Genomic DNA, 13,837 nt, shown 5'->3' with positions numbered 1-13,837 from the left:
GTGAGGTGTGTCTCCCACTTCAAGTAGCTCTGTAGGAAGTTTTCCATTTTTATTCTCCTTAAGGTATTCTTATTAATCTGTCTTTTGTAGTCTGCTTGTGCTTTCCTCAGTTTGAATTGTATGAGATGACTTAAGATATGCTTGGCTTCATACTTCTGTCTGTGTGTGGATAACTTTGCAGGGACCTCTTGTGGTAAGTAGCACCATGACAAATATATCTCATCCCAAAAGGAGGACAGTATGTGACATTGACATGCACCCCCCCCACACACACACACAAATATACATACATACATATATATATATATATATATATATATATATATATATATATATATATATGTATATGGGTCTACTTCAGTTGACCTAACTTCCATTTGCCTGACTTCACTTTGATTAAGACCAAGTCACCTAAACATCACTTCACCTAAAACTCATTTTACTGACAATGAGCACTGGTAGTGTGTAGAGCACTGTAAGACGAGTAAAACTCCTTTTACTGACAATGAGCACTGGTAGTGTGTAGAGCACTGTAAGACGAGTAAAAGGTATATTTCCTTTTCCCCACTGTAGTGCGACCCTGGAGTTAGAATATATATTTGGGGGGGGGCACTGCCCCCCACTTAGTTGGATTTTATAATCTCTGGTTTACTTTTATGTTGTTCAGTAAAACCAAACTAGGTGGGGAGCTATGCCTCCCACCCCCCCACCCATCTATATATTCTAACTCCAGGTTCGCACTACAGTGGGGAAAAGGACATATACCTTTTACTTGCCTGACAGTGTTCTACACACTGCCAGTACTCATTGTCAGTGAAATGAATTTTAGATGAAGCGAAATTTAAGTGAAGTGAAGTTTAGGTGATTTGGTCTCAGTCAAATGAATTTCAGGTAAATGGAAGTTAGGTCAGCTGAAGTAGATCCATATATATATATATAAAATAGATGGTAGTTATACACATACACACACACACTCTTGTGGGGGAACCTTCCAGCACCTAGGATGCTAATTGTTTTTGAATCAGCAGGAGTGCAGGTAGATAACCTACTCTTGTGTTATTGGGACCGCTGCAGAGGGGAAAATGTGGTTTACGTTGGAAGACTTAATACTGGGAATAATATTAAAGGTGAGCTTTAGGAAAGTCTATAATTACAGTAGGCAATTTTTTTTTATTCCAGTATATTTGAATTTTGAAAACTTTGTTTTAATTTAGGTGAGTCCATTATGGTTCAGAGTGCTGAGAATGGCATGTGGTGTCGTGGAAGTATTTTGGAGCTAATCCCATCAGACCATTTAAATGTGGGAAGACCTAATGGACCCACACAGTATGCCTTACATAATATTGCTGTGGTGCAGGTACTGATGATCGACTATGGACATTTTGAAGTATTCATAGCTGCACGGTATGTATACACTTTCTCCCTTTATTAAGGTATTTCCTGTTATACAAAACGTACCTGTAACAAGTAGTGTAATAATATCCTTTTAATTAGAGCAGTGATGATTGTTGGCTTGTTCCTATTTTTCCCTTTTAATTTTTGGCATCTTCCTCATTTGTGTTATTGTTAGCTTCTGTACAAGAGTTGTGATGTGGTTTGTACCACTTGCATTAGGTAATGATTTATGTGAACAAAAGGTATCTCAAAATTGAACAGTAAAATAAACTTGTAATGCTGTCATGAATATTTTATTTTTGGTGTTACACTTTCGTGACATTGCAGTCATGCTTTATGTAGTCTTTAAGAAGTTGAGCTAACTGAATGGAGACATCTCTGTAAAAAAATAGCATATCTTCTTTTTGTTTGTCTGCATTATCTAGCAGTTATTTAAAAACAGTGACAAAACTCTCCATAAACATTGATTCATAACTGGTATTTGCATTACTTGTTGGATCTTGCCAATTTTTTCAAGGTTCTTTTATTGCAAGCATGACCTCACAAGCTTTATTTCTGAGATTGTTGCAACTTTTGCACTATCTGAAATTAATTTTAGGGGTTTTATTTACTCTTCTGACATCACTGATGTAGTTTACATTGTGTCAAATCAAAACTTGGTATTCATATATAGACATGTGGTTGTGTTATAATACCCTTTTCTCAAAGGTTGGAATTCCATATGCAGTTTTGCTTCCTTCTGATGTTCTTGAGCTATATTTTCCTTAATCTGTAAAGTGCAACCAGCCATATTACAATGATACTCCTTCATATTCACGTCACTTAATATTCAGTACAGGTATACTTAACCTTATACTCAATAAACATTTACAGCATTCTCAGTAAAGTTAGCAAATTCCTCTCATGGATTGTCCATTACTCTCCTGACTTAATAACTGTCTCCGAAACTTGACTAAAACCCCATATCACCAACAATTAAATTCTTCCCCCTGGGTACATTATCTTCTGCCTAGACAGGGTACATAAAAAATGAGAAGGTGTAGCTATATGTAACCTGTCTCCTTTGTCGATTCCACTCCTAAACTTTCACATTGCAGAACTCTTAATAGTAAACTGCAAACTCAACAATCACAACCTTTATTTATTTATTTTACATTTTTTTACCAGGAAAGTCCGACTGAACATAGGTCCTTTTCAGTGGAGGCCTGGGGAGAAAAGCTCCTCATTTACTTAACAAGTCATAGAACAGTACATAATAAAATGCAAAGTACAAACAAACAATACAGAAGAATAACCAGTAATACAAAAACATAGCAAGTAGTACAAAATAATATATGAGACTACACTGCTGTACAAAGAGAGTGAAGACTATAGTTAAATGAAGAGGTAGTAGTATATGTGCAACAAGCATGTCCTGGATAACATGGATAACAAATTAGCTGTTGGTTTTAATGAAAGAATACAGTAGAAAACAGAGAGAAGCCATAAATTGTTGCACTGGAGTGATAGATGTGCTTGGATATAATACAGTAGCCAGTTCCAGTTTCAAGACCTAGGGAGGATATACAAAAGTGGATTATAGCTACTGAGCAAGGGAATATTGACTATCATGTAGGGTTGCAGGGACAGAGCCAAGAATTTGAAAGCGGTGTTTTGAGAAGCTTTTTGAATTGTGGGTTGGAGCATTTGGTAATGAGAGATGTTGGGAGTTTATTCCATAATTTGGAAATGTGTGAGAATAATGACTCACTGGCTACGTTGTTTGCTTTGGAGACCTGTAGGAGGGATTTGTTGGAAGAGTGGAGATGTCTAGAGGAGTTGTATGGCTGTAAGTGATTATGAAGAGCAGGAATTTTATCTGGGTGACTAAGGATTTTGTGAGCAAAGGTAAGTTGACTGAAGTGCACTAATTGCTGAAGTTCAAGCCAGTTTAGTTCTCTAAGTGATGTGCAGTGATGGGATCTATATGAAGCACCAGTTGCAAATCTGGCTAACTTATTGTAGCAAGATTCAAGTTTGGTAGGGTCTGTTTTATGGAGGTTGGTTAGTACTGGGGAAGCATATAGAGAGTAGATAGGCGAGTTCAGGCATTAGTGGATTTAGTATTCTTGGTAAGGAATCTATTGTTCCTATACAGGAGACTGAGTTTCTTGTGGACCTTTTTTTATGGTTTGGGCAATGTGTATATCAAATTTTAGATTGTTGTCTAGGACCTCACAAATTCAGTGTCTCATAGTCTCTCCAACTTCAACTCTGACTTGTTCTGCAATAGACTCGCCTTTATAAACTGGTCCTTTTTTTTCCAACTACCCCTTGATGAAGCTAGACTTAGTCAACCAAATTTTTCAAGGCATTAACTCGCTTGCTACCTCTAGGCAAATCAGAATTAAATCTCTTTTTGCACTTTGGCTTTCTGAAACCATTCACTCTCTAATGCTCCAGAGGGACAATCCTTGCAAAATTTTGCAGTCATTAAATCCCCTACCCACCTACAAAATACTCTGAAGCTTCAATAAAAACATGTAAATAAAGATTAAAAAAAACTTCTCCCTAAATCCTCGAACTAATCATCACAGCAGTTAAAAAAGTTTCTGGAACACCATTAATAAGATTATCCATCCTGGCAGTCCCAATATACCTAACCCTTGCCCTAACAACTCTTCTACTGAGACAGACAGACACTGTCCTAAGGCTTGCTTCTTCTTCTCAGTTAAATTGTTTGTAAAAATACTGTAAATGTATAGGCTAAAGAAACATCCATGACTACCCCCCCCCCCAGTTTAATCATTTATCTATTGTTAACCAATTTAATTGGGTTATGAATGAGTTTGTATGTCCCTAACTAATAACTAGCGTTTTAGTCCATTATTAGCAATTTGCATGATTTTACCTTGGTCTCTTTACCATTACTTGTGCTAAAGTTACCTGCATAGAGTAATTGTCTCCTGCTACTGTGATTGGTTATTTCTGCTCGCTTTGCTCCCCCTCCACCCCCAATTCCACAGCCCCTTATCTGGACCGTTACATTTGTTCCCTCAACTCCACCCACAGTTTAGTACATATTACCCATCCCTTAAAGATATGTACATTAAAATCCCTCTTCCAATTCCAGTCTGTCAATTCCCACTGCAGCCCGTTCAACAGACTTAATAGAAATTCTCAACCCACTTTTTCCATACACACACCTACTTACAAATACTTACACCTTTATCCATCCATTCACACACATGCATGTGTAAATAATAATATACACACACAGATATATATATATATATATATATATATATATATATATATATATATAGAGAGAGAGAGAGAGCGAAAGTGAGAGACGCAAATTGTGTGTATGTGTGTGTATATATATATATATATATATATGTATATAAATATATATATTTATATGTATATAAATACACACACATTCATACATACAGATGTTATATATATATATATATATATATATATATATATATATATATATATATACATATATACATATATACATACATACATACACACATACACACACACACACACACATTTTTATTTATTTATTGCATTTGCTTACCGGGAAAGTCCACTGGGCCTAAAAGAGCCCATTTTCGGTGGAGGCCCGGGGTGAAAAGCTCTGACAAGAACATAGATGCAGAAAAAAATTAAAACATTAATTGGTACAGAAGTAGAAAGTGTTGCACATAGTGGTTACAGTAATATATGCAGAATATATACATGTCAGGCATTTAGTTGGTTTGATTACAGTAACATATACAGAGTATCTACATAAAAGCAAAAATTTAGGTGGTTGCCAGATGAATTCAGAGTGGTAAAAACGGAGATAAATTAATCAGCATTATTGTGCCAGTATCAGCAAGTGATGAAAGAAGAAAAATAAATAAATATGGAGAAAGTACCATCAGTTACTAGTAGTAAAAAGCATAGGAGTTTAGTTATAATATAAGGAGAAGGAAGAGGTTAGGTTATAGAGCAGGTACATAGCCAGGAAGAGTAGAGATGATTTTTCAGTGTTAGTTTGAAGGTGGTGGTGCTGCTTGTGTTTATTATAGAAAGAGGAAGCGAGTTCAATAGTTTGACAGTGAAGGAGTAGAGCAGTTGTGTGTGTGTGTGTGTGTGTGTGTGTATATATATATCTATCTATATATATATATATATATATATATATATATATATATATATATATATATATATATAGATATATAGATATATTCACACTGAACTAATCGAAGGAAGGACACTGAGGGAATTCGGAGCTATAATATATAACATTAAGTATCCTGTTTTTTGTTTTTGTTCTTTATTTCTTTGTTATTTATAGCACTTTGTGTAATGTGTATTTTTCTAGCTAGTTTCACTGTATATGAGGTATTAACTGGAAATTGTCCACTTTTATTAAGCATCTGTTGGGTTGTTTGTTTCTGATAACTTGTTGCAGTTAAACTCTTTTTTCTAGAGGCTCCTTTAGCTGTTTAAAACTTTCATTTACAGGCTCTCACTGCTGCTTTTCATCTGTGAGAAACATTTCTGCAGTTTGTTTCCCACCCTCCCCCCGTGTTGGTTGCTTTGCAGTTGCCCGCCCCTAGTGTAAATTTGATCTGGGACCCTCCTCCCAGTCTAGTGTCATTACCTCATTCTACCCAGTACAGGGAGAACATTTGAGAAGGCCAATCAGCTTAGTTTCTGCTACTCCTTTCTCTCTTTCCACTGAAATTTTTTTTTTTAATCTGCTTTTACTGTTATTGTGTTTCTTCCTACTTTATTTTGCTTTTGCGTCATCTTAAAAGTGCTCAATTGTATTTATTACTGCTTGGTGTAACTCATTCTAAGCCTTTTAGTTTAAGCACTTGGGCTTCAGACCAGTTGTTTTACATTAAGAAGGTTTGTGGTCTGCACTGTAGTGGCAGAACAGGTAGCTTACATCCTTCTAAGTTGGGAACTGCTGATTGAGGGCTCAGTGTCTGTTATTCTAAAAGTGTATTAATTCTGGTTTAAGCACCTGGGCTTCAGGCCAGTTATTTTACATTAAGAGGGTTCGTGGTCTGCACTCTTGTGGGAGGAGAGGCTGGACTCTGCCCTTCTGAGCTGGGAATTTCTGGTTAAAAGCTTATAGTGCCTGCATATCTGATCTGCTTCTTACTGAAATTGGTATACCTTGTTTGCTGTAGCATAGACTAGATCCAGGCCTGCTGAATCTAGCTTTGTTTGTATGCGTGTTATTTCCCTGAAATGCTAATTCCACCTAAACGCGACTTTTCAGCGCTTCTGTGGATCCCTAGTGATATCTGCATTGCTTACTGTACTTATTTCCTTGTTTCACTTGAAAGAAAGTTACTGTTTGTCGTTCTTGCATTTAAGTTACCTGTAACACATTGCATTTAAGTTACCTGGCACTTGCTCACTAAAGCAATTATATAAGTCAGCACTAAAAAATTAAAAGCACTACACCCTCACAAACTCCCCTTGAGTACCTTGTTTCCCATTGGCCCTTTTTTCAATTCTAAAGGAATTCCCAGTACTATTCTAGCATGTCCAAAGGTCAGTTGTCAATCTCCTCTCCGGTCCAGCTGGTGAATCTGGGAATCTTGAGGCAATGTTACAACTGCCTCATGTACACAGACAACCCTCTCCTCCTCCCAACAAATTCCAACACATGTGAGAGATGCAACCATATAGCCAAACTGGAGGCTAAGCTCTCTCAACTCAGTACTGGCGTAACTATTCAGGAAGAGAAGGAAACCACACTCGCTACAATTCCAGTCTCACACAGACCTACCACGACAGCAAACCAAACACACAAAAACATAATCGGAGGCTCTAAATAAAAATCTTCCTAAGCAGCAGAGACGTCCAAAGCAGACACCCAAGCAACCGCTACCCCAAAACAAAACACGTGCAACACATAGCTCACAAAGCCAGTGTGCTGAACAGTCACAGCCCTTAAGGCTAAACAACACACCTGATACACTTGTAATAGGTGACTCTATCGTCAGGCACACTGATGTCCCGCTCACCAGGCTGAACAAGGATACGGTCACGGTGAGCTACCTATCGGGCGCTAGGATCCGCCACATAACACGAGCACTCAGGTCACTTCAAGGCAAGTACAAATATGACTCAGTCATTGTCCATGCTGGTGTGAATGACCTGAGACGTACCTCCCTGGACTACATGAAGAGACATGGAGGAGCTCTCTGAGCATGTAGCCCAGGCTGGTATGACCCTGTCGTTGTGTAGCATCTTACCCTCACCAAGAATGATGCCACAATATGAAGACAAGATGATGAATTTCAACAATTGGCTTAAGTATTGATGTCATTCAAAGGGGATCCAATGCCCGTCAGCCTGGGATGACATGCTCGACAAGCCACGATGCTTCGCTAGGGATGGCTTGCACCTGTCACCCCTGGGCTTTCGGATGTTGGCAAAGGCTCTTGCTACCCCCATAGTGCCTTTTTTAGACAAGGCTCAAAAGACAAACCCACCTCCATAGGTATCATAAGGGATAAGAAACTAAGAGTAATGCTACTCAACGCCAGAAGTCTAAACCTCAAGATGCACGCACTCGAAACTCTCCTTAGCATGGAGAACATCGATATCTGTGCAGTAACAGAAACCTGGTTCAAGGCTCCCGAGAGCACCCCAGCACTACCAGGTTATACCTCATACCATGCTTTTCGGCCCCAAAACTTGGACCGAACAACAAAAGGAGAGGGGAGTATCAATATTCGTCAAAGATCCCCACACCTCCAGGTTGGTGGCACAGCACGAAGCATCAGAGACTATCCATGTGCAACTAACAGTGGGTAAAACTGCCTTCCAGTTTATAGCCTGCTACAGACCACCCTCCCAAACCCAGGAACCCCACTCGGCCTTCCTGAGAACACTGGAAAATATGAAGGTCTCGCCAAACACCATTAAATTGGGCGACTTCAACTACCCAAACATAGACTGCGAGCATTACTGTAGCTCCAGCACCCTAGCCCAAGGGTTTTTAGAATTTATAAACTCAGATGCTATGGAACGACTTGTTGCTACTTCCACAAGAGGGGAAAACATACTCGATCTGATCATCACCAACATGGGGACTCTATGCTCCAGACCAGAAGTGTATCCCTCACTGGTAAGATCAGCCCATAAACTAAGAAAAGGTTTACCAGCTCTAAAACAAAAAAAATTTAATTTTGTGAATGACATGCAAGAAATGGAATGTCTTGCAAGGGCATTGTGGTTGTCATTAGCTCTGTTTGCTCCGCAATGTTCTTTAATGCGGTCCGAGAGTTTTCTACCAGTTTTACCTATGTAGAAACTCGGGCAAGATGCACATACCACAGCATATACAACATTTAATGAGTTGCAGTCAAAATGATGCATGAATTTAACATGGTAGTTAAGGTGCTTGAAGCAGAAACTATTCCCTGTGAGAATGTACTGGCAAACAGACACATTTGCATGGATCATGCAATCCCAAATAAAACCAAGACCCAATCCTCCAAAGGCAGACGTCCTGTCTGGTGGACCCCAGCCATAAACAAACTATACAATAGAAGGAGGAAGCTACTACATGATAGAGCAAAATCCCAAAAAGGGAAGGCATCTCTGATCAGTATTAGCAAAAAACTACGGGCACTCATAAAATCGTCTAAGGCCAGCTTCGAGAGAAAAATTGCACAGGACACTAAGGATAATCACAAGGCTTTCTTTAGTTATGTTAGGAACCTGGGTGAATATTCCCAGATATGCTCAGAATTAGTCCAAAATGACAAAAAATACACCAAACCCACAGACATTGCCAACATCCTAGCTGACAAGTTCAGCACAAACTCCCCCCCCCCCACCAAAAGGGCAAATATCTATCCCAGCAGAGTGCTGTGCCCCCCTGACATCTCAGATGCTCAGGTAAGAGCCGCCCTCTCCAAAGCAAAAAACGCAGCATCAGTGGGACCAGACGGTGTCCCAGGCTGCGTCCTACATGAACTCCAAGAAGAGCTAAACCCAAACATAAAACTACTGATCTGAAGTAGGGACTTCATTTGTCAGCAACCTGTGGGTCTTGCATCCGATATCGGATCCGAGCCGGCAACTTGTTTTGTAGCTAATGGATCCGAGCTCCTAGCTCCTACCCTCACACATAATCCCCTGCCAACCCTCCATGACCCCAGATCTAGTTTGCCGCGCTTGTGGATGGCTGGATTCCTTTGAGGTCTAGCAAAATCTTCAGTTAAGTGTCTTTTGAATCAACTTTTCTCTCAGTTAAATTTATAAAAAGTGTGTAAGAGTCAGGTTCCCTTTAATTTTAATTTTTTTTTTTTTACATAATTTTCCCTCCCTTTGCTGGTCGTTAGTGAGTGTGTGTGTGTGTGTGTGTGTGTTTGTGTTTTTGGGGCCTGTGTGTTTGTGTAGCACCCCTTTTTCTTCAAAGTATGGCTGAGGCCCCAAAAGCCATTTTTTCTAAATGTACCGAGTGTGGCCATAAGCTCTCCCCGGCTGTTGGCCACACTCGGTGCGTTCGGTGCCTTGGGGTTGAACACCTCACCTCAGGTTGTACCATTTGTGCAGCGTTCAACCCCATGGCACTGAAAGAGAGGAGGTCAAAGCTGGTCCTGACGAGACTTTTGCCCCCGGACTCTGCTCTGGCCTCCGCTGCTCCCGTAGCACTACCACAGGCTGTGGTCATTGCCACTCCTGCCCCTTTTCCTCCGGCCGGGGACTCAAACTCCTGCTAAAGCGCCGGAGGACAGGGAGGCTAGGAGGGAGAAACGGAGGGAGAATCACCACAAACGGTGGGCCGAGGCCTCCGCTTCTGCCCCGCCTGCTAAGCGGGCTTTTCCCTCCACTGCTTCTAGGTCTCCTCCATCTCGGCTCCAATCTCCTTGCTTCTCCTTAGGGCCCGAGGAGGAGGAGGAGGCCCGATCTCCATCAAGGTCATCGAGGCGGCATTCCAGACCTGCTTCGGTGGCCTCGTCGAGATCAACCTTCAGCATGTCAGATGCAGACTTGGACTGGATGATGTGAAGATTCATCCAGGCCCAGCTGCAGATGGGAGTGCTCTTGCCTCCCCCCCCCCCTTCGGGGAGGGGGAGCTCGACACCCTTTTTCGCTCCAATTGCTCCTTCTCCGACCCACTACTCTGGTTCGGAGTGTTGGGAGCCGAGCAGCGTCGGAGCCGGGGGTGGGTCGGCGCCGACAGTACTTGTTACTTCGGATCCGACCCTGCCTTCAAGTCTGTCGGATCCGACCTCTCGGAGCCGTGGCCCGAGCTTCGGATCAGAGGGATTCAGTGTGCTTTCGGCTCCATCCAGGTCGGAGCGCACTGGTCCTTTGGATCCAATGGTCTCGGCGCCGGGTCTGATCCCTTCATCGGATCCGAGTGGGAGCCAGCTCTCAGAGCCCAGGGAGAGCGGTTCCCCCTCGGCCTTCGATGTAGTGGAGAGGGCTCTGTCGAGAGCATCCGGATCCCCGGCCCTTGTCTCGGCTCCACCCTGCACTCCCTCTCTGCTGGGCCAGGCTTCCATCACCCGGCCTCAGTGACAGCCTGCTTCAATGTCCCAGGTTGTTCCTTTGGAACAGGTTGTTGCTGGCGATACCTCCTCGGACAGCCCCTCCCGAGGAAGTGCCTCGCAAGCACAAGTGCAAGAGGAGGCACGTGGACTTCCCTGAGTTCTTAACTGAGGAAACGTACTTGGATGAAGGGGAAGGCTCCCCAAGATCACCCCCTGAGGATGTCACCTTTGGAGACATCATGGAGATGCTGAGGATCAGAGGTGGGTGGTCTGCCCCCAGGGGTTCCTCAGACGAGTCCGTGTTTCTGGAGGCATTCAAAGCAGGCCCGTCTACCTCTTGGGTGTCCCCTCCGGCCGACCCCTTGGTGGACCTTATTACCACCAGGGCGTGGAAGGACCCGGACACGGTGGAGCCAATCCCCAAACGCCCGGACAGGATACTAAGCCCCCCCCGCCGACCGGTCACACTGGAGCAAGGGTCCCCCTGTAGTTGCCATGTTGACTGCGGCAGCCATGAAGAGGGAACTAGCTCAGGAGAGCCCCTCAGTCCATCCACCGAGCAAGGAGTCCTGCTCGATGGACCGCTTAGGGAAGCGAGTTTTTAGTTCAGCGACCTTTTCGGTAAGGTCTCTGAACTATATGGCACATGTCATCAGGATGCAGCGGGATCTTATCAAAGAATACGCTGCCTCCCCTCCGCCCCCCGAGTCCATGTCGGCGGATGACAAACGATTGTACTCCACCCGAATGGCCACTATGAGATCTATTTCAAATACCTCTATGCGGCTATTGTCCCACGCCACCGAGGGAGCCGCTAGAACTAGCAGAGCGGGCCTAGTCATGAGACGTCAGGCCTGGCTCCGTCATTGTGACTTTGCGGAGCCCTTTAAAGCATCCTTTGCGAATGCCCCTTTCAGTGGTTCTGCCCTGTTTGGCAAAACGGTTCGCGAGACACTTGTCCAGAGCTAAAAGGACGGGAAGACTTTGTCTGCCGTCGGAGTCCGCTTCTCTGCTCCCCAGCGGTCCTTTTCGAAGAACCAAAAGGGTCAGAAGAAGATGTGGTTCCGGAAATCGCAACATTCCCAACCCGCTCCGGACAACCAGTCCTTCAGTGGCAGAGGAGGACAGGGAGGACCCCGCCCCAGGGGCAGAGGGGCTCCGAGGAACTTTGGGTCCAGAGAACCTTTCTCTGACCGGCCCACGCAGCAGCCCTGAAGGGTTGCCCGACTGCTCCACTCTGGAGGCAGTCGGGGGGGGGGGCGCTTCTCGGAGCAGCTAGCGGCATGGGAGTCCATCACGACAGACCGCTGGGTGCTTAGAATTATATCCAGAGGATACAGAATCCCATTACTTCATGTCCCCAAATTCAAGAACCTCCCCGATGTACCACCCGATTAGAGGGAGGCTGCAGCCGCAGAGATTCAGCAGCTGCTGAGAAAAAGAGCTATCCAGCCCGTCCCCCAAGACCAGCTTGGATTAGGGTTCTATTCCAGGTTCTTTTTGGTGCCAAAAAAGACGGGGGACGTGAGACCGATTCTAGACCTGACCCGTTTGAACCTTTCGGTAACCAAGGAAAAATTCCGAATGGTCACTCTTCAATCTATTCTTCCTCTTCTAAGGGAGAACGATTGGATGTGCTCTATAGACCTCAAGGATGCATACTACCACATTGTGATGGACAGACGATCCAGGAGGTTCCTCCGCTTCCGGCTGGGAGCCAGTCAGTACCAGTTCAGGGTCCTTCCCTTTGGCCTCACCACAGCCCCCAGGGTGTTCACCAAGGTATTAGCAATGATTGCGGCCCACCTGAGACTCCAGGGAATACAGGTCTTTCCGTACCTGGACGACTGGCTCCTGACCACCCCAACAAGGCATCTACTTTGCTCAGCCAGAGATTTCTTTCTCCGCCTAGCCCCCCAGTTAGGCATCACCATCAATGCCGACAAATCCTTTCTGACCCTGACACAAGTCATAGAATTCATAGGAGGCAGAATAGACACCAGAGATCTACAAGCCTTCCTGACGTTGGATCGACTACGGAATTTGCAACTTTATGTGCGGGCCATCCTCCAGTCAGAAACTCCACCGGCGGAATTGGTCCTGAGGACGCTGGGCTCCATGGTGGCAGCGATAACGCTCCTTCCATGCGCCCGTCTGAACATGCGGGTACTGCAGTGGACCCTTCTAGTACAATGGTCCTTTCTGTCTTTTCCTCTCCATCACCCCATAGCTATCAGCAAGGCTTGCAGGAAGGTGGCTCCATTCTCTGGATCTCCATACCGGCCGACCCTTCTGCACCTCTCCCCCTCTCGCCACGGTGACCACGGACGCCTCCCGCCTCGGGGGGGGGGCATTATTCAGGCAGGACCGTCCAAGGCATGTGGAACGATACAGAGACCTCCTTGCATATCAACTTTCTGGAGATGAGAGCGGTGCTGTATGCATTGCAAGTACTTCAGAATCTCCTCCCCGTAGTAACGATTCTAATTCAGTCGGACAACATGTCGGTTGTCTGGTACATCAACAAACAGGGGGGAACCAGGTCTTACCCTCTATGCCACGAAGCCATGAGAGTGTGGGAATGGGCGATTTCCACCAACTGCTTTCTGATTGCAATGCACATTCTGGGGCGGACCAACATCCTAGCGGACAAACTCAGACACACCCTTGTTACCCCTTATGAGTGGTCTCTCAACCCACTAGTCGCGAAGCAGATATTCGCAATATGGGGGCAACCCTGCTGCGATCTTTTTGCCTCTCCGTCAAACACCAAATGCGGCAATTTCTTCGCTCTGACTCCCCCCTCCAGGGGAAACCCCAAGAGACACTCTGGTGCATGCTTGGCCGCCTGGTCTACTTTATGCCTGTCCTCCTCTACCCCTGATTCTGCAGCTCTTACAGAAAGCCTCGCGGTTGGGGAGCATGAT

General features: G+C 44.2%; 1 protein-coding gene across 2 annotated transcripts in view; it reads left to right on the top strand.

Annotated features, from left to right (window-relative positions):
- Positions 1 to 13,837, top strand: part of RNF17 (ring finger protein 17) — a 3,936,714-nt gene that overhangs the window by 681,168 nt on the left and 3,241,709 nt on the right. For both annotated transcript variants that reach the window (XM_044073290.1, XM_044073289.1), the window contains one exon: positions 1,215 to 1,404. In XM_044073290.1, coding sequence (XP_043929225.1) covers positions 1,215 to 1,404 — 190 coding nt within the window. The remainder of the gene's footprint in view (positions 1 to 1,214; positions 1,405 to 13,837) is intronic.

The sequence above is a fragment of the Protopterus annectens genome, chromosome 5.part1, assembly GCF_019279795.1.
Source record: "Protopterus annectens isolate FY-2018-M chromosome 5.part1, PAN1.0, whole genome shotgun sequence".
NCBI classification, from domain to species: domain Eukaryota; kingdom Metazoa; phylum Chordata; order Ceratodontiformes; family Protopteridae; genus Protopterus; species Protopterus annectens.
This window is presented reverse-complemented; position numbering and strand designations above follow the sequence as displayed.